Raw genomic sequence first — 18,580 nt, forward strand, 5'->3', positions numbered from 1 at the left:
TGGACGGAAACAAGCGGGAGAGGTGAGTGAGGCTGCTGGCGACTTCCCCATATTAATACCTGTAAGGGCTCATGCGCACGTAACTGCTGAATATTCTGCAGCGATTTGACAGCACATGTGCGCGTCAAATCGCTGCAGAAACACTGCATAATGGATGCAGTTTTTCTGTACAAAAAAAAGCTGATTTCATGCGCTATGGCTGCTGCCCCCACCATAGACAGAGTGGGAGCTGCATCCATAGCGCACGGAATAATTGACATGCTCATTTTATGAACGCACAGATTTGGGTCATCATTTTAGCACCCAAATCGCTGCGTTCATAAAAGCATTGTGCGCACGTGTCATGCACAATCTTCATAGATTGTGCAGGGGACACAGGATGCATGCATTTACACTGCAGTGCTATACGCAGCGTAAATGCATGGAATTACGCAACGTGCGCATGAGCCCTAATGCATCTGTGTCTGCATGTATGTCAGTGTATATGACTGTGCATATATTTGTCTGTTTATATGTATTTTTCTGAATTTGTCTTCAAATATGTATGTGTACGTATGCCTGTGTGTGTGTGCGCGTGTCTGTGTGTGGATGGGGTCCACTGAGACTCTTTCACCCGGAGGCCACAAAAACCTGGAGCCGGCCCTGGCTGCCTTAACATTGGGGTCAATAAAAAATATGTGAGTAACTCTACTTTCTGTGTATATGTGACGGCTGTGAGTGATCCTGGACTGTGTCTGTATTGTACTGTGTGTATATGTGACGGCTGTGAGTGATCCTGGACTGTATCTGTATTGTACTGTGTGTATAAGTGACGGCTGTGAGTGATCCTGGACTGTATCTGTATTGTACTGTGTGTATAAGTGACGGCTGTGAGTGATCCTGGACTGTGTCTGTATTGTACTGTGTGTATAAGTGACGGCTGTGAGTGATCCTGGACTGTGTCTGTATTGTACTGTGTGTATAAGTGACGGCTGTGAGTGATCCTGGACTGTATCTGTATTGTAGTACTGTAAATCTGAATGTGGCAGAACAGGGTAAGATACATGCTCATTGGATTTATATTTAATGCTACAGTTTGCGCTCTACTGTTATGGCTAAAAATGTTAATGTTACGGGGCCCCCACCAGATTTTCTGCCCAGGGGCCCCCACCAACCTTAATCTGGCCCTGTCCACCAGTATTATGTGTTTTATACTTGTAATGAGAACGGTGGAAATGGCAGGTTTTTAGCTTGTGCGGTCCGATGGGCATCCTCCTTTTGGCGCCTGTTCCTCCTCCCTTCTCATAAAAGTCCTATGCTGTGCCCACACTAGGGAAGAGCAAAATGCACCTGTGCGGCCGGTGATGCTACTGCGCAGGCGCAAGACTTCATTCAGGTACGTGGATGATGTAGGGGCTGTCATCCACATCAATCAGAGAGGAGAAACGGCTGCCATGAGGAGGACGCCCATAGAACCGGACCAGACTCATTTAAATACAGCGCAGGACCAAATTGTTGTGGCATTTGTTGAGATACTAAAAAAAAAACTGGTGACCGGTTCTTTTTAAAGGGTCTTAAAGTATCCTTTTAGTGCATTAGGTTTTGTGACCTAGGAAGGAAAAACCTGTAGCCCTTTTTTTTTTTTTTTTTTTTTTTTTTTTTTTAATATTGCTGTCTTAATTCCCGCCCTCTGACCAGCTCTTGGGGTAGATTATCCCACAGATCTATTGTTTTTTTTTGTTAGCAATAGCTTGTCAGCTCAGTAGATTGAGCCTACCTTTGTCATATTGAGGGGGTTTTACATGAAACTGCTTTTTACCATACTTTTTTTTTTTTATGGGCCATTTATGTACTTTAGCCAGTTAATCATGTTATCCCTTAGGCGTCTCTTCTAAATACATTTAATTATAATTGTCTTTCCTCGTAACTAAAGGTACCGTCACACTAAGCGACGGTCCAGTGATCCCACCAGCAACCTGACCTGGTAGGGATCGCTAGAGCGTCGCTACACGGGTTGCTGGTGAGCTGTCACACAGGCAGATCTCACCAGCAACCAGTGACCAGCCCCCAGCCAGCAGCGACGTGTGAAAGCGATGCTGCGCTTGGTAACTAAGGTAAATATCGGGTAACCAACCCGATATTTACCTTGGTTACCTGCGCACACCGCTTAGCGCTGGCTCCCTGCACTCCTAGCCAGAGTACACATTGGGTTAATTACCCGATGTGTAGTCTGGCTATGTGTGGAGGGAGCAGGGAGTCGGCACTGGCAGCGTGAGAGCGGCGGACGCTGGTAACGATGGTAAATATCGGGTAACCAAGGAAAGGGCTTCTTGGTTACCCGATATTTACATTGGTTACCAGCGTCCGCAGAAGCCGGCTCCTGCTGCCTGCACATTTAGTTGTTGCTCTCTCGCTGTCACACACAGCGATGTGTGCTTCACAGCGGGAGAGCAACAACTAAAAAATGGTCCAGGACATTCAGCAACAACCAGCGACCTCACAGCAGGGGCCAGGTTGTTTCTGGATGTCACACACAGCAACATCGCTAGCAAGTTGTGCCTCAGCAGCGATGTTGCTAGCAATGTTGCTTAGTGTGACTTGGCCTTTAGATCCTCCATGCCCCTTATCAGTTTTGTGGCTCATCTTTGCACCTTTTCCAGCTCCAGGGCATCCTGTATATGACCTGGTGCCCGGGACTGAACTGCATAGTCTAGATGAGGCCGCACTTATACTTTGTAAAGTGGTGGTAGTATTACTATTGAATTCGAATCCCTTGATCGTCGATTCTCTCCATTGTGCGTGCTTTAGCCATTATGGACTCTTTCAGCTCGAAGTCATGAACACAACATATAACATCGTGGGATTGATTCTGAGAGCCCTTTGGGGCAAAGTGCTCTATGCGCTCTGTCCAATTTTATCCTATGAGTTGCAGCGCGCTCCAATACCAGGTTAAATATGGTTTCAACTATGGCTTGGCCATCTTCATTGCCTGAAGCTTCTGGAACACCGCACACTCGGATATTGTTACGTTGGCCTCTGTTGTCCAGATGCTCTAGATGTTTATTAGTGTCACTCAAAGCTTGAGCATATGAAGTCACATTTTTCTGTAGTTTAATTATATATTGTCTGGTGACATCATGATCCTTTTCTACAGAGTCCACTCTATCCGCCAGCAGCTTAACATCTTGGCAAATTGAATTAATTTCTGATCTGCAAGCGTCTTTCACTTCTGAGACCAGGGATTTAAAGTCCTCTTTGGTGGGGAGATGGTCCAGGCATTTTTTCAACTGCTTATGTTCTGAGAGGTATTCCATATCCCCTGACTCAGTTTCCAACACATCTTCCTGTTGCACCACCAAAGCAGATGGCGTGGGCGTAGACTCTAAGGCGGGCTTTGCACACTACGACATCGCAGGTGCGATGTCAGTGGGGTCAAATCGAAAGTGACGCACATCCGGCGTCGCAGTCGATATCGTAGTGTGCAAATCCTTTTTGATACGATTAACGAGCGCAAAAGGGGCGTTATTGTATCATCGGTGTAGGATCCGACATTTCCACAATGCCGGTGCCCCGACAGGTACGATGTTATTTCTCGTTCCTGCGGCCGCACACATCGCTGTGTATGAAGCCGCAGGAGCGAGGAACATCTCCTACCTGTGTCCCGGCTGCAATGCGGAAGGAAGGAGGTGGGCGGGATGTTTACATCCTGCTGATCCCCGCCCCTCCGCTGCTATTGGCCGCCTGCCGTGTGACGTCGCTGTGACGCCGCACGACCCGCCCCCTTAGGAAGGAGGCGTATCGCCGGCCAGAGCGACGTCGCAGGGCACGTAAGTGCGTGTGAAGCCGGCGTAGCGATAATGTTCGCTACACCAGCAACCACAAGATATCGCTGCTGCGACGGGGGCGGGGACTATCGCGCTCGACATCGCAGCATCGGCTTGCGATGTTGCTGCGTGCAAAGTACCCCTAAGTCCATATCCACTGGGTCTATCCAGGCAGTTTTATTCTTTGCCTGAGTGCCTTTATCAGTTGATTGCCTTTGTGACTTTGGTGGCATAGGAGCTCTCACAGCCCAGAATCCATTAATAAGAAACTTGTCCAAAGAGGTCACAGCCAGTTGCACCCTTATAAATAAATTTGTTATAGTTTCTGGACTTATGAGAACTTCCTGGATAGACTGGTCACTATGGATGAGACCTGTATTTGTTTATCTGACCCTGAAAACAAGGAGCAGTCAAAAGAGTAGAGGCACAGTGGTTCTCCTCATCTAAACAAGTTCAGGGTGCAAATATGAGCCACTAAGGTGATGGTGTCTTTGTTCTAGGATAAGGAGGGCGTGCTGCTAGTGGACTACCTTCAAAAGGGTTCCACCATCAATGCAAGTATTACATTGCACTTTTGGACCAAAAAAAAATTAAATACTTACAGGCCTAAAATCTTTTTTTTATCCTAACACCTGTTTTATTATTTATTTATTTTATTTCATAGAATCATAGAATATTAGAGTTGGAATGGCCCTCCTGGGTCATCTAGTCCAACCCCCTTCTCAAAGCAGGATTCACTAAATCATCCCAGGCAGATGTCCGTCCAACCTGTTTTTAAAGACTTCCATTGAAGGAGAACTCACAACCTCTCGTGGTAGCCTGTTCCACTCATTGATCACCCTCACTGTCAAAAAGTTTTTTTTCTAATATCTAATCTGTGTCTCCTCCCCATCAGTTTCTTCCCATTGCTTTTAGTCTTTCCTTGTGAAAATGAGAATAAAACTGATCCCTCTACAGTGTGACAGCCTTTAAGATATTTGTAGACAGCTATTAAGTCTCCTCTCAGTCTTCTCTTTTGCAAGCTAAACAATCCTGTAACCATTCCTCATTGGACATGATTTGCAGTCCAGTCACCATTCTTTTCACTCTTCTCTGAACTTGCTCCAGTTTGTTGATGTCTGTTTTTCAAATGTGGTGCCCAGAACAGGACACAGTATTCCAGATGAGGTCTGACCAAAGAGGAGTAACGGGGGATAATGACTTCACGTGATCTAGACTGTATGCTTCTGTTAATACATCCTAGAATGGTGTTTGCCTTTTTTGCTGCTGTGTCACACTGTTGACTCATGTTCAGTCTGTGATGTATTAGTATGCCTAAGGGGCACTTTGCGCACTACGACATCGCATGCCGATGTAGCGATGCCGAGCGCGATAGTCCCCGCCCCCGTCGTAGCTGCGATATCTTGTGATAGCTGCCGTAGCGAATATTATCGCTACGGCAGCTTCACACGCACTTACTTGCCCTGCGACGTCGCTCTAACCGGCGACCCGCCTCCTTCCTAAGGGGGTGGGTTGTGCGACGTCACACGGCAGGCGGCCAATAGAAGCGGAGGGGCGGAGATGAGCGGGATGTAAACATCCCGCCCACCTCCTGCCTTCCGCAAAGCCGGTGGAGGCAGGTAAGGAGATGTTCCTCGCTCATGCGGCTTCATGCACAGCAATGTGTGCTGCCGCAGGAACGAGGAACAACATCGTACCTGTCGCTGCACCGAAATAATGAAAATGCCCGACACTACACGGATGATACGATTATGACGCTTTTGCGCTCGTTAATCATATCAAAAAACGATTTACACATTCCGATGTCGACAGAGACGCCAGATGTGTGTCACTTTCGATTTGACCCCCACCGACATCGCACCTGCGATGTCATAGTGTGCAAAGTGCCCCTAAGTCTTTTTCACACATTTAAAAAAGAAATTAAACTCCACATATTGAGCAAGACTCAGAATTGCACAATTTCACCCCAACTGGTGCTTTAACAAGAGGAAGTGACATAATGGGAGGATAACACAGACAAGGGTCATTGGCACCAGGGCAGTAATGATCGCGGTCGCAGGAGGTGTGACCGCAACCAGGCCCATGCAGAAGGGAAGCCTGCCTATACACTATTTTCAGATGTATTGCAGCACAGAGACCCACCGTCTCCCTACACTGCAATACACGCCGCCTGCATCATAATAACATGGCCCAATCCTGACAGAATGATTAGTATTTTCTCATCATTTTAGTTCTATAAAACGCACTGATTGATTTTATATTTTTATATATATTTTTGCAAAATGGAAAAAGGACAGCAACTACGTCATAATGTTTACAGTTTACGTTGTAAATTGTTCAATTACGGTGATGCCCAATAAACAGGATTTTTTTTTATTAAAAAGTCTTTCAGAAAAACTGAAGCAAAACAATATAATTGCTGATAAGAAAACAGAAACTACTGTATTTTTTTTTTTTTTTCTGGCTAAAATAGTAATTGACACCCTGCTTCCATTTTCAGGTCCTCACAATATCAGATCCTCTCGGTGGAGATATATATACGAGAATTCTTCTGATTGACCCATCAAGGATGGATTTGGACAGGGACAAGATGGTGGAGAGGATAATACACCTCACCCTAGAGATCCTCTTCCGGCTTACTGGAGAGGTGAGAGATTCTGATGATATCACATTACATCATTCTTATCTATGGGAATAACAGATGGACAGAACTGGAGAGGTGAGGACTCTGGAAATGTCTGTAGTGAGATTTATTAATGTGTCTCTCCATAACCAGGATTACACAGTAGTGAAGAAGACCTCTAGTGACCGCTGTCAGGAGCCTGTGTCTGAGGGATGGGGAAGACCCCTGAGTCCAATCACGTGGCCTCCACCTCACCCCCCGATACATGAGGACATCAATGACCAGAAGATCCTAGAACTCACCTACAAGATGATTGAGCTGCTGACTGGAGAGGTGACACTGCTGGGAATGCTGGGACATTATACAGTAACGCTATGAAGGGATCGGGGGATGACTGTATCATTGTATGTGTCAGGTTCCTATAAGGTGTCAGGACGTCACCGTCTATTTCTCCATGGAGGAGTGGGAGTATTTAGAAGGACACAAAGATCAGTACAAGGACATCATGATGGTGGATCCCCAGCTCCTCACATCACCAGGTAATAGACAGGACTAAATACACACGGTCTATAATTATCTGTATGTAAAGAATGAATTTAGTCCCTGTATGTGTTTCCACCAGTTCTATCCAGTAAGAGGACAACACCAGAGAGATGTCCCCGTCCTCTTATTCCACAGGACTGTAAACCAGAAGATCCCAGTGTTCCTCAGGATCATCAGGTAGATGGAGAGAAGGTGTCATGAAATCTCCCTATGATGTGTAGATGGATGTGAAGGTCTTGTGCTCAGTCTTGTTTTATCCTCCAGTATTATATGGTTTATTTTTTTAATCAAATATTTTTTATTTTTCATTAAATATACAAAGCCAAAGTAATTTGTCCAGCAATAATAAACATAACTACAAACTTACCCTACCCAACATCCCCTCCCCCCTCAGCGTACACATTACCCGCATCTATACAAAAAATTTCTCATTTGTACATGTCAGTGACATATATTGGAATGCATAGAACCGAATAGCCACTCTTAGACACAGTCTTCCCCCGCCCCTTTTATTTATCCATACTGCAACCACGGGTTCCACAACCTATCAAACAGTGAGAGTTGTTTCCTTTTCCCATATATGCTTTTCTCCATCCGAGCTATATAATTAGAATATGTGATAAATCCCCCTCTAGTCGGTGGGTCCCCCTGCATCCAGTGTTTGGCAATTAATTTTCTTGCCGCATTTAGCAATCTGGCTATCACTGTTTTAAAAATGTTATCTACTCTAATTTCTTCTATATATCCTAGAAAACATACCAAAGGTTGTCTGGGAAGTTCGCATCTATAAGCCCCTTCTATTTTATTAAGCACAATTATCCAGAAAGACGTCAACCTGGGGCACGCCCATATCATATGGAAGATGCCGGCATTGTCTCCATTACACCTAGGACATTCAGAGTAAGGCTATGTGCGCACGGTGCGTACAGTCACTGCGGAAATTTCTGCAGCGATCTGAAGAGCAAACGTGCGCTTCATATCGCTGCAGAAAATGTCCGTAGTGAAAAAAAAACAAAACGATTCCATGCGCTCTGACTGCAGCTCCTGCCATAGACAGAGCAGGGGCTGCACGCAAAGCGCACGGAAGAAGTGACATGCCACTTCTTAGAATGCGCGCTTCGGGCAGCAGCCGAAGCGCTGCTCTCTAAGACGCCACGTGCGCATGGCTCCTGCATAATCTTCATAGATTATGCAGGGGACGCAGGACGCATGCAGTTACGCTGTGCTACAAAGCGCAGCGTAACTGCATGTAATTACGCAACGTGCGCACATAGCCTTATTCCTCAGTCCCATTTTACACATAACCAACGGGAATCTATATGCCCTATGCACCACATAGAGATGGGACAATCTTGCCGGTTCACTCATTGATAACTTTGGTATGTATTCCAGGACACTTTCCCACACCTAATCAGTGATCACGTCTATCTCTCCCTCCCATTTAGATCTAATTCTTACTGGGTGGTTAAGCAAATATGTATGCAATAGATCCCTATATATAGTTGATATGATTCCTCTTGTAGGTCTGCTACTACACACATATTTCAATACTAGATCCGCCTGAACTAACAGTGATTGCTTAATCCCTTGAGCCGTGACTGCATGTGCCATCCGTTTATAGTGATACCACCCAGCCGGAGATACCCCAAATTCATCTTGTATTTGTATAAACGGTTTCAAACGTCCCTGATCTAAAATTTGCCACATGTACCATATGCCTTTACGTGCCCATTCCTTAATTTTCCCAATTTTATGCATCTGAGAGATTATCATTTTCCCATATCGGAGTGTATTCGGTTATTGCCGTAACCCCCCTCATCTGCTTGATCTTTATCCAAATTCTGTTCATCAAATTAAGTGTAGGGTTTATTTTTCCTAGTCTTCCAAATGATCCGTCCTCTAACCCTAACACTAATGGTTGACGATGTAAGACATGCCCCAGTAATCTAGAGATTGGATCCACCGCCGTTAAATCCGCCCACCCTCTAAAATGTTCACTCTGAGCTGCCAAATAGTATATTCTGGGGTTGGGTAATACTAACCCTCCCTCATCCTTTGGTGTCTGCAGCATTTCAAGTTTGTCTGGCTTGTTTGTTCTTCCATATTAGAGCACGAAACATAGTCACTCTCTTTAAAGTAACTCTGAGGGATCCAGATAGGAGTATTGTGTATCACATAAAGTATCTTGGGCATAAGTACCATTTTAATAAGGTTAATCCGTTCTATCACTGATAAATAAAGCTTGTTCCATGCAGTTATCTTACTACGCAATTGCTTCAGTTAAGGAACTAGATTAATAGTGATGTAATTCAAAATTGGTAAGGATACATGTATGCCCAGATACCTAAACTGGTTCACAACTTGCAATCTGTTAACCTCGTCACCTGGAACGGAATAGGTTTGATTTGGTCCAATTTATAGTCATTCCAGAGATTTTCCCGAACCGTTCAATCACCTGCATGGCACGGCTCAACGATACTCCCGGGTCTCCCAAAAATAACAGAATATCGTCTGCATAGAGGGCTATATTTTCTTCTAGAGGACTATATACAAATCACTTTATGTCTCTGTTCTGCGTATAGTGGCCGCCAATGGTTCAACCGCTAAGGCAAAAAGAAGAGGCTAGAGCGGGCAACGCTGACGAGTACCCCTTTGCAAATCCACTGTATGAGACAACATTCCATTTTACCTTAGCCAATGGTCTAGCATATAACAGCTGTATCCAAGATATAAAGCTAGGGCCAAATCCCATATGTCTCAGCACTTCCCACAGATACCCCCATTCCACACTGTCAAATGCCTTATGGGCATCTAACGATGCTATCACTCTCTGTCCCGGATTGTCCACTGGTAGCTGCATGTTAAGGTATATTCTTCATATATTTTTTGCCGTAGATCTACTAGGCATGAAACCCGACTGATCTGGGTGAATTAAAGCAGATATCACCTCTGTTAATCGATCAGAGAGTACTTTGGCCAGGATTTTAACATCAGTTGTTAACAATGAAATGGGTCTGTATGATTCAGGGAGTTTTGGGTCCTTATCCTCTTTAGGGATTACTGTTATTATCGCCTCCCTCATAGACGCTGGCAGTGTCCCCCATTCCCTTGCCTCTTCCAAGACACTTAACAAATTGGGTAGAAGTATTTCTTCCAGAGATTTGTACACCTCCACCGGCAATCCATCTACCCCCGCAGTTTTTTCATTGGCCATGCCATGCAAAGCTCTCTCCATCTCCTCCAGTGTAATAGGGGCCTCTAGACTATGTCTCTCTATGTCTGTTATTTTGGGTAGTGTCACTATAGCTAAGAAACCATCCAGGTCCTGTTGCCTCGACTCCCCTCTAGTGGAGTACAATTCCTCATAGAAGGCCGCAAACGTATCCAAAATATCCTTCCCTTCTGTGACTAGGTCTCCCGTTGTGGTTTGAATACAGTGTATGAAGGATGGTTTCCTCTGAGCTGCCGACACCACCGATAACAGGTGTACCACCTTTTCTCTCTCTGCATAAAGGTTTTCTCTTTGAAAAGCCTGTTTCCTTGCTGCTTTCTCCAATAGTACTCTATTTACTTCTTCCTTGTTGTTTTTAGCTTTTGTCTATTCTCTGGTGTGGGCTGTGCTACCATCTCTGCTTCTGCTCCCTTCAAAGCTTCCAAACATTCAGTTTCCCATTGTCTACTACGAGACTTGCACCGGCAAACATCTCTGAATAAAAGGCCTCTAAGGTATGCCTTCATGGCATCCCAAACCAAAAAGGGATCTGCACTACCTCTATTAAGAGTAAAATATTCCAGCATTTCACTAGATATACCCTCCATATCAATACTGTTTAACCATACTGGGTGCAGCTTCCATTCTCTTGTTATCCTCTCCCCTACTCCTCGCTTTTTAATAGAGACTAGAATTGGACTATGATCCGATATTACTCTGGTCAAGTATTTGACATGTGAAATCCCAGAATCCATGTGATCATTTCCCAAGGCCAGGTCTATGAGTGAAAGTGTGCCATGAGTCACGGAATGACATGAATAACTGGTCACCCCCAAATTTCTTATCCTCCAAACGTCTACCAGCCCCAATTCTTGGATAAAAGTACCAAATGCTGTCGCTCCGTTACTTCGTGCCTCTCGCGATTTTTTGCTCCTATCCCAATATGCATCTATAACATTATTAAAGTCACCGATCAACAAGAATGGCAAGTTTCCCCATTTGGCCGAGCGCTCCCTGACCTCTCTAATTTTAGCACCAGAGTAAGGCGGCGGAACATATATAGCAGTAATGCATAATAATTGTCCATACAACTTACAAATCACCATTACATATTGTCCCTCTGTGTCTATCCATGTCTCCACTTCTTCATATTGGGCGGATCTATGAACCAACACAGAGACCCCTCTAGCATAAGTGAAGAAAGTAGAATGATATGCCTTTTGCACCCATCGTTTGCTCAGTACAGTCGTTTCATTTGTCAAATGTGTCTCCAATAAACACATTACTGATGGTCTCTGGTCTTGCATATATTTTATCATTGCATCTCTTCTACCTCTATCTGACAGTCCCCTTACATTCCAACACAATACTTTAATCTTTTCTCCCATATTGGATATCACTGGTTATCTTTATACAGGCATCCTGTCCCTCTGTAAGCTGAGTCTTCCCCTTCCCTAGCCCACCCCTTGAAACCACCCCAACTAAACTCCTCCACCTCCGATTTTACATCTTTTACTCCCTTATGGGGAATGAGGTCTGTCTGTCCTAGACCGGTCAACCTCCCTCCTCTTTTCCTCCCATACCAAACCTGTCTCATCTTAGTGAGCAGAACCCCCTAACTCACCTCCCGCCTTAACCATGTTCGTTTTCATTTGCAATTTTGTAATGTAAACAGTTAACCTGAAAATTGAAAACTTAAACATTTATCAATCATCACCACACGGCCATAATAAGAAATATCCTCCTCCTGCCAGTATTCAACTAATTGTTAGTAAATTCCCCTGTCCCATCTAACACTCAAGGATAGGATCAGGAGATCAACAATGATAACCCCGGGAAAAAAAAATACCGTCTCTGCAATAAAGGTAGACCTATAAAGTCTCCTCCTCTTCTAGCGTATGCAATTGCTTATGAACAACCAGTCCTGGAGCTCAGGAAAAACACGAGATTGCAATATCGCTCATAGCCAGCTTCTATCCTTCTCCTGTTGCTTGCAGCTTCCTTGCATTGATGTCTATCCACTTCATGGCCTCCTCCGGATCAAGAAAAACATGAACCTTCTCCAGTGCTTCTACTCGAAGTTTTGCTGGGAAAATCATTGAATATTTAACCCCCAATTCTCGGAGTCGTCTCTTTACCCCTGTGAATTGCATTCTTTGCTTCTGTACCGTTATGGAGTAATCAGGGTAAATAGCTACTGGGTGTCCATCTATTGTTAGGTCCTCCATATCTCGTGTCTTGCGCGATCTCTGTAATTGAGCAATTTCGCCAATATCGTACGGGGCCCCTTGCCAGGTGGTTGTGGTTGCATTGGGACCCTGTTTGCCCTTTCAATTGCGTGTAACATAGTCAGATTATCGGCGCCAATCTTCTCTTAAAGCCACGTTTCTATTAAATCAGTGGGATTTCTTCCCTCAGCTTTTTCCGGAATGCCAACAGTCTTATATTGTTCCTCCTGGAACGATTCTCTAAGTCGTCCATTTTTGCAGCCATCTCAGAGATCTGCTGCTGGAATTTTTTCTCCGCTTTTTGCAATGCGACTAGGTGATCCTCAGCTGTCCCCACTCTCTCCGCCACAGCACTGGTTCTCATATCAGCTTTCTTCTGATTTTTATTAAGAGTAGCTATATCTCCCTGTATTCCTAGCACCTGCTGGGTTAAAGTTGTGAGGGCCTGTTTGCAGAAGGAGACCACCTGAAATACGTCCCTAATAGTGGGGTTCTCCTGTATTTCCTCTGCTGCCTGCTGCTCTCCTGAATCCTCATCTTGTTTATCTTCCCCTGATTCTCTATCTGTTCATTCAGCCTCCTCCGTGTCTTCCTCCTCCTCCCCGTTTTCCTCCACCATCTTAAAAAGCTCCCCCAGAGGTTCCTCGGATTGCCTTGCATACTGTGCCAGCTTTGCAGCCACTTCCATCCGGCGCTGGCAGGCTGCATTTGCCTTCTCCGCCTCCTCTCTGACCTCGGCGCCATCTTGTGAGCCAGGCACTTTTCCCGCTCCCGATTCCTTCTGTCGCCACCTGGACATCTCGCCGAATCAGAAAGCTGTAACTTCGCCTGCTAGGTGTTGGGTCCTTCCCCTGTCCTCCGGTGTCACTATATCCGTCGGCCGTTCCGGCGGTATAACGGTGAGTCAGTGGGGGAGTGTCCGCGTGTGCTCACATCCCGGTGCAAGCTCCGCCCCAGTATTATATGTTTTATACTTGTGTAATGAGAACGGTGGAGATGGCAGGATTAGAGCTGATCATAGATGTGATTTCTCAATCTGTCTGTGACTTGTACAATATTTCTTTCAGGGTGAATATCTGACCCATAGTAATACTACAGAGACATATGTGAAGGGTGACGAGCGGAGTAAAGAGGGGATTCCTACAGATAACCGCCCAGGTGAGTAGGAACTACTGAATGCTGAGAAGTCACAAATTTTCCTCAGTCACCAGCTGTGGCTGCTTTATTAGCAGTGCAATCCTATATCATAATCAAGTGGTCTCCAGCCCCCACCCGAAATTGACCCCATTACTTTTGGCATTTTAAGTCCTTTTGTTGGAGTCAGACTAGTTTTAGTGAGAGCTTACAGCATGGAGGTCAACTCTAACCCCTGGAATTAGAAGATGCTGACGTTTAGCTGCTCAGATCTCTAAACTGCAAAGCCCAATGACCACATAGAATGCATACCGCCCAACCGTCCTGGATTCTGCAGGACTGTCTTAATTTGAGAGCTCTCTCCCGCAGTCCCGTGGCTGACAGCTGATGTCCTGCCTCCTCTCCTCAGTGCAGTGAATACATTTAAAATAAATTCTCACCTGCTGTGGTTTACCGGGATGGCCAGGACTCAAACTTGTGAACTCCTTGACCATAGGCAGCAGCTCTACCCCTGAGCTGCTGCCTCTATTAAAAACATAGGAAAATTTGGTAATCTTGATTTCTGTATTGCAGTAGAGAAACCAGAAGCAGATTATTCAGCTACAAAGATGGATGGAGGGATGGATGGATGGATGAATGGAGGGACAGATAGAGGGATGGAGGGACAGAGGAAAAGATGGATGGATGAATGGAGGGACGGAGTGAGAGACGGATAGATACATGGATAGATAGATACATGATGGATATAGGGATAGATAAATAGATACATTATAGATGGATAGATACATGATAGATACATGATAGCGGGATAGATAGATACATGATAGTTAGATGATAGATATATGGATAGATAGATGATACATGATAGATACATGATGGATGGATGAATGGATGGAAGGATAGATGGATGGATAGAGGGGTACATGGATAGAGGGATAGATAGAGGGTTAGATAGAGAGATAGATACATGATAGATAATAGGTACATTATAGAGGAATATATAGATACATGATAGATAGATACATGATAGATAGATACATGATAGATCGATACATAATAGATAGATAATAGATATAGGGATAGATATATAATGGATACATGATAGATAGATAGAAAAATAGATAAATCCTGCATCTCTTTGTAGGTGAAGGAAAGAGTTAGATTCATTTGTTCCCATAAAACTACTATAAAGAAATGAGGAAAAAAAAATACAAATATATATAATTTTTTTTCTTTAATTTTCACCACCTTGGATTCAAACCAGCAACTTTCAAACATGTGTCCAGCAGCCCTCTTAACTTTTCTAGCTATTGAGCCACTAGGATTGATGGTATCAGAAGGAGGATTTTACATGAATGAACCTACAATGCAGCCACTGATTATACAGCAGATTACACAGGACATATATAGGTCCATTGTACAGAGCAGAATCTCTGTTCTGTGTTCTAGAGGGAGAGGAAAAGAGTTTTTTTTTATTTCTTCTAATAAAATGACTAAACATAATAAAAAAAATAGTATGTCATTTTATTACACTTTTTTTTTATAAAATAATAAACATCACAAATCAGCAAATAACATGGACATTATTATTATTAATATTATTATTGTTATTATTTATTGTTATAGCGCCATTTATTCCATGGCGCTTTACAGTGAAAGAGGGTATACATACAACAATCATTAACAGTAGAAAACAGACTGGTATAGGAGGAGAGAGGGCCCTGCCCACGAGGGCTCACAGTCTACAGGGGACGGGTGAGGGTACAATAGGCGAGGACAGAGCTGGTTGCGCAGTGGTGTACTAGACTGAGGGCTGTTGTAGGCTTGTTGAAAGATATGGGTCTTGAGGTTCCTCTTGAAGCTTTCCACGGTAGGGGAGAGTCTGATATGCTGATGTAGAGCGTTCCAGAGTATGGTGGAGGCACGGGAGAAATCTTGTATGCGATTGTGGGAAGAGGAGATAAGAGAGGAGTAGAGAAGGAGATCTTGTGAGGATCTGAGGTTGCGTACGGGTAGGTACCAGGAGACTAGGTCACAGATGTAAGGAGGAGACAGGTTGTGTATGGCTTTGTATGTCATGGTTACTGTTTTGAACTGGAGTCGTTGGGCGATGGGAAGCCAGTGAAGGGATTGGCAGAGTGGTGAGGCTGGGGAGTAGCGAGGGGAGAGGTGGATTAAGCGAGCCGCAGAGTTTAGGATAGATTGGAGGGGTGCAAGAGTATTGGAAGGGAGGCCAGAGAGCAGAGAGCATTAATGTTTTTGCTGATTCTTGGTTAAGGAAAGCACGGATCCAGGAGATATTTTTGCGTTGTAGTCTGCATGAGGTGAAGAGGGCTTGGATGTGTGGCTTGAAGGATAGAGCAGAGTCTAGGGTTACTCCAAGGCAACGAGCTTGTGAGACTGGGGTGAGTGAGCAACCATCAAGTTTGATGGAAAGGCTTGTTGGAGGAGATGAGTGAGGAGGAGGAAAGACAATGAATTCTGTTTTGTCCATGTTAAGCTTTAGGAATCGCGCAGAGAAGAAGGATGAAATAGCAGACAGACATTGTGGAATTTTGGTTAGTAGAGAGGTAATGTCAGGTCCAGAGAGGTAGATCTGCGTATCATCAGCGTAGAGATGATACTGAAAGCCGTGGGACTCTATGAGCTGTCCCAGGCTGAAGGTGTAGATGGAGAACAGCAGGGGTCCAAGAACTGAGCCTTGGGGTACACCGACGGATAGGGGACGAGATGAGGAAGTGGTGTGAGAATGGGAGACGCTGAAAGTTCGGTCGGTTAGGTATGAGGAGATCAAAGATAGGGCCAAGTCTGTGATGCCCAGAGAGGAGAGAATCTGTAGTAGGAGGGAATGGTCTACTGTGCCGAAGGCAGAGGACAGGTCCAAGAGGAGGAGGACAGAGTAGTGTCGCTTGGCTTTGGCGGTTAGTAGATCTTTGGTGACTTTAGTTAGGGCAGTTTCAGTAGAAAGATGAGGTCGGAAGCCAGATTGTAGCCGGTCAAAGAGGGAGCAGGAGGAGAGGTATGAGGACAATTCAAGATGGACATGCTGTTCTAGTAGTTTTGAGGCATAGGGGAGAAGGGATATGGGGCGATAGTTTGACACAGAGGATTGGTCAAGGGAGGGCTTTTTGAGGATGGGTGTAATGGAGGCATGTTTAAAGCATAAGGGGAATGCACCACTTGTTAGTGATAGGTTGAAGAGATGGGTTAGGGCTGGGATGAGGACTGCGGTGATGTTGGGGATGAGGTGCGATGGGAGCGGGTCAAGTGCACAGGTGGTTAGATGTGATCTTGAGAATAGAGTGTAAAGATTGTTTTCTGTCATGGTGGAGAAGCTGGATTTGGAGGACGAGGGCTAAGTAGCGATGATGAGGGTCTGTGGTGATTGTGGGCCAAAGCTTGCTCTGATGTTGTCAATCTTCTGCTTGAAGAAAGAGGCAAAGTCTTCAGCTGAGATGAGAGGAGAGGGAGGTGGTGCTGGAGCACGGAGGAGAGAATTGAAAGTGTTGAATAGCTGTTTAGGGTTGTGAGAGAGAGAGGATATGAGGGATGAGAAGTAGGTTTGTTTTGCAGCAGTGAGTGTGGACTTGAAGGTGGTGAGGGACTCTTTATATGCAATGAAGTGCTCAGTGGATTGAGACTTCTTCCATCTGTGCTCAGCAATTCTGGAAGCCCGTCTCAGTTGTTTAGTCTGACTCATGTGCCAGGGTTGCCTGTTGATTGTGTGGTTTTGGTGTGAGTGAGGGGAGCAGCTGATTCGAGAGCTGCAGAGATTGTAGTGTTGTATAAAGTTGCAGCAGCATCTGCATCGTGTAAAAAAGCAATGTCTGTGAGAGGGAGAAGGGACTGTGAAAGTACGTGTAAATCAAGGTATTTGATATTTCTGCGAGGGTGTGAAAGTTTGTGGAGGGGGAGTTGCGTACTTGGAGAAGAGAGGGAAGAGAATGTGAGTAGGTTGTGGTCAGATAGGGGAAGAGGTGAGTTAGAGAGGTTAGATAGGGAACAGAGGTGAGTGAAGATGAGGTCCAGCGTGTGGCCATCTTTGTGAGTAGCTGCAGAAGACCATTGGGTGAGGCCGAAGGAGGAAGCGAGTGTTAGAAGTTTGGAGACAGATGAGTGGGAAGTGTCAATGGGGATATTGAAATCACCCATGATGATGGTGGGGATGTCGGTGAAAAAAGGCAGTTGCTGGCCCTGGAGGGCGGTAAATGACAGCCAGTTGAAGGTTGGAGGGGGCGTAGATGCATACGGAGTGCACCTAAAAAGAGGGAAGAGTAAGAGAGGGTGGTAATGGAATTGGTGTAAAGGAGCATTGGTCGTACAGGAGCAAACCAACTCCTCCACCATGCTTGTTACTGGGGCGGGGTGTGAGAGAGTTGGAGACCGCCATAAGAAAGTGCAGCAGGAGAGGCAGTGTCAGAGGGGGTGAGCCAGGTTTCTGTGATGACAAGAATGGAAATTAGTGATGAAAAGATCATGAATGTAGGATAGTTTGTTGCAGACAGAGCGAGCGTTCCATAGAGCTCCTGTTAGTGGGACTGGGGGAGCGGGGGCTGGGCGGATGGGTTTGAGGTTTGTGAGGCTGCGGAAATTAATGATAGGTTGTGGATGAGGGTTTGAAGTGACAATTGGGATGTGGTGAGGAGGACCAGGATTTGGAGCGATATCCCCAGCAGTGAGGAGAAGCAGAGAGAGTGTTAGTAGGTGGGAGCAGGAGAGGCCATGAGATGGTCGTGTGTGACTGGAGACACTGGGTGAAATGTGGAGGAAAATATCTGAGGGGAAGGTGAGATGGGTGGGGAGGATGGAGGGAGAGATGAAAAGTTCATTACTGGGTTTAGGGATCAGAGGAGGCAGTAGAAAGTGAAGTAATATAGGGGTGAAAGTGAAGAAAAACACAAACATTGTTTACAGTGACTATGTATGCAGTTACCTTCCGATCACTTCCGGCCCAATTCTGGCTTAATTCAATGCATCATACTTATATGGTGCATACTTGTATTGGTGCAGACGAAAAGTCAAAGGACATATTTGGTGT

General features: G+C 45.1%; 1 protein-coding gene across 1 annotated transcript in view; it reads left to right on the forward strand.

Moving 5' to 3' along the window:
• LOC142312927 (uncharacterized) overlaps positions 1-18,580 on the forward strand; it is a 126,466-nt gene that overhangs the window by 84,650 nt on the left and 23,236 nt on the right. The window contains exons 6-10 of the mRNA XM_075351915.1: positions 6,304-6,450; positions 6,580-6,759; positions 6,842-6,965; positions 7,049-7,146; positions 13,476-13,566. Coding sequence (XP_075208030.1) covers positions 6,304-6,450; positions 6,580-6,759; positions 6,842-6,965; positions 7,049-7,146; positions 13,476-13,566 — 640 coding nt within the window. The remainder of the gene's footprint in view (positions 1-6,303; positions 6,451-6,579; positions 6,760-6,841; positions 6,966-7,048; positions 7,147-13,475; positions 13,567-18,580) is intronic.

This window comes from Anomaloglossus baeobatrachus, chromosome 5 (assembly GCF_048569485.1).
Source record: "Anomaloglossus baeobatrachus isolate aAnoBae1 chromosome 5, aAnoBae1.hap1, whole genome shotgun sequence".
Taxonomy (NCBI): Eukaryota; Metazoa; Chordata; class Amphibia; order Anura; family Aromobatidae; genus Anomaloglossus; species Anomaloglossus baeobatrachus.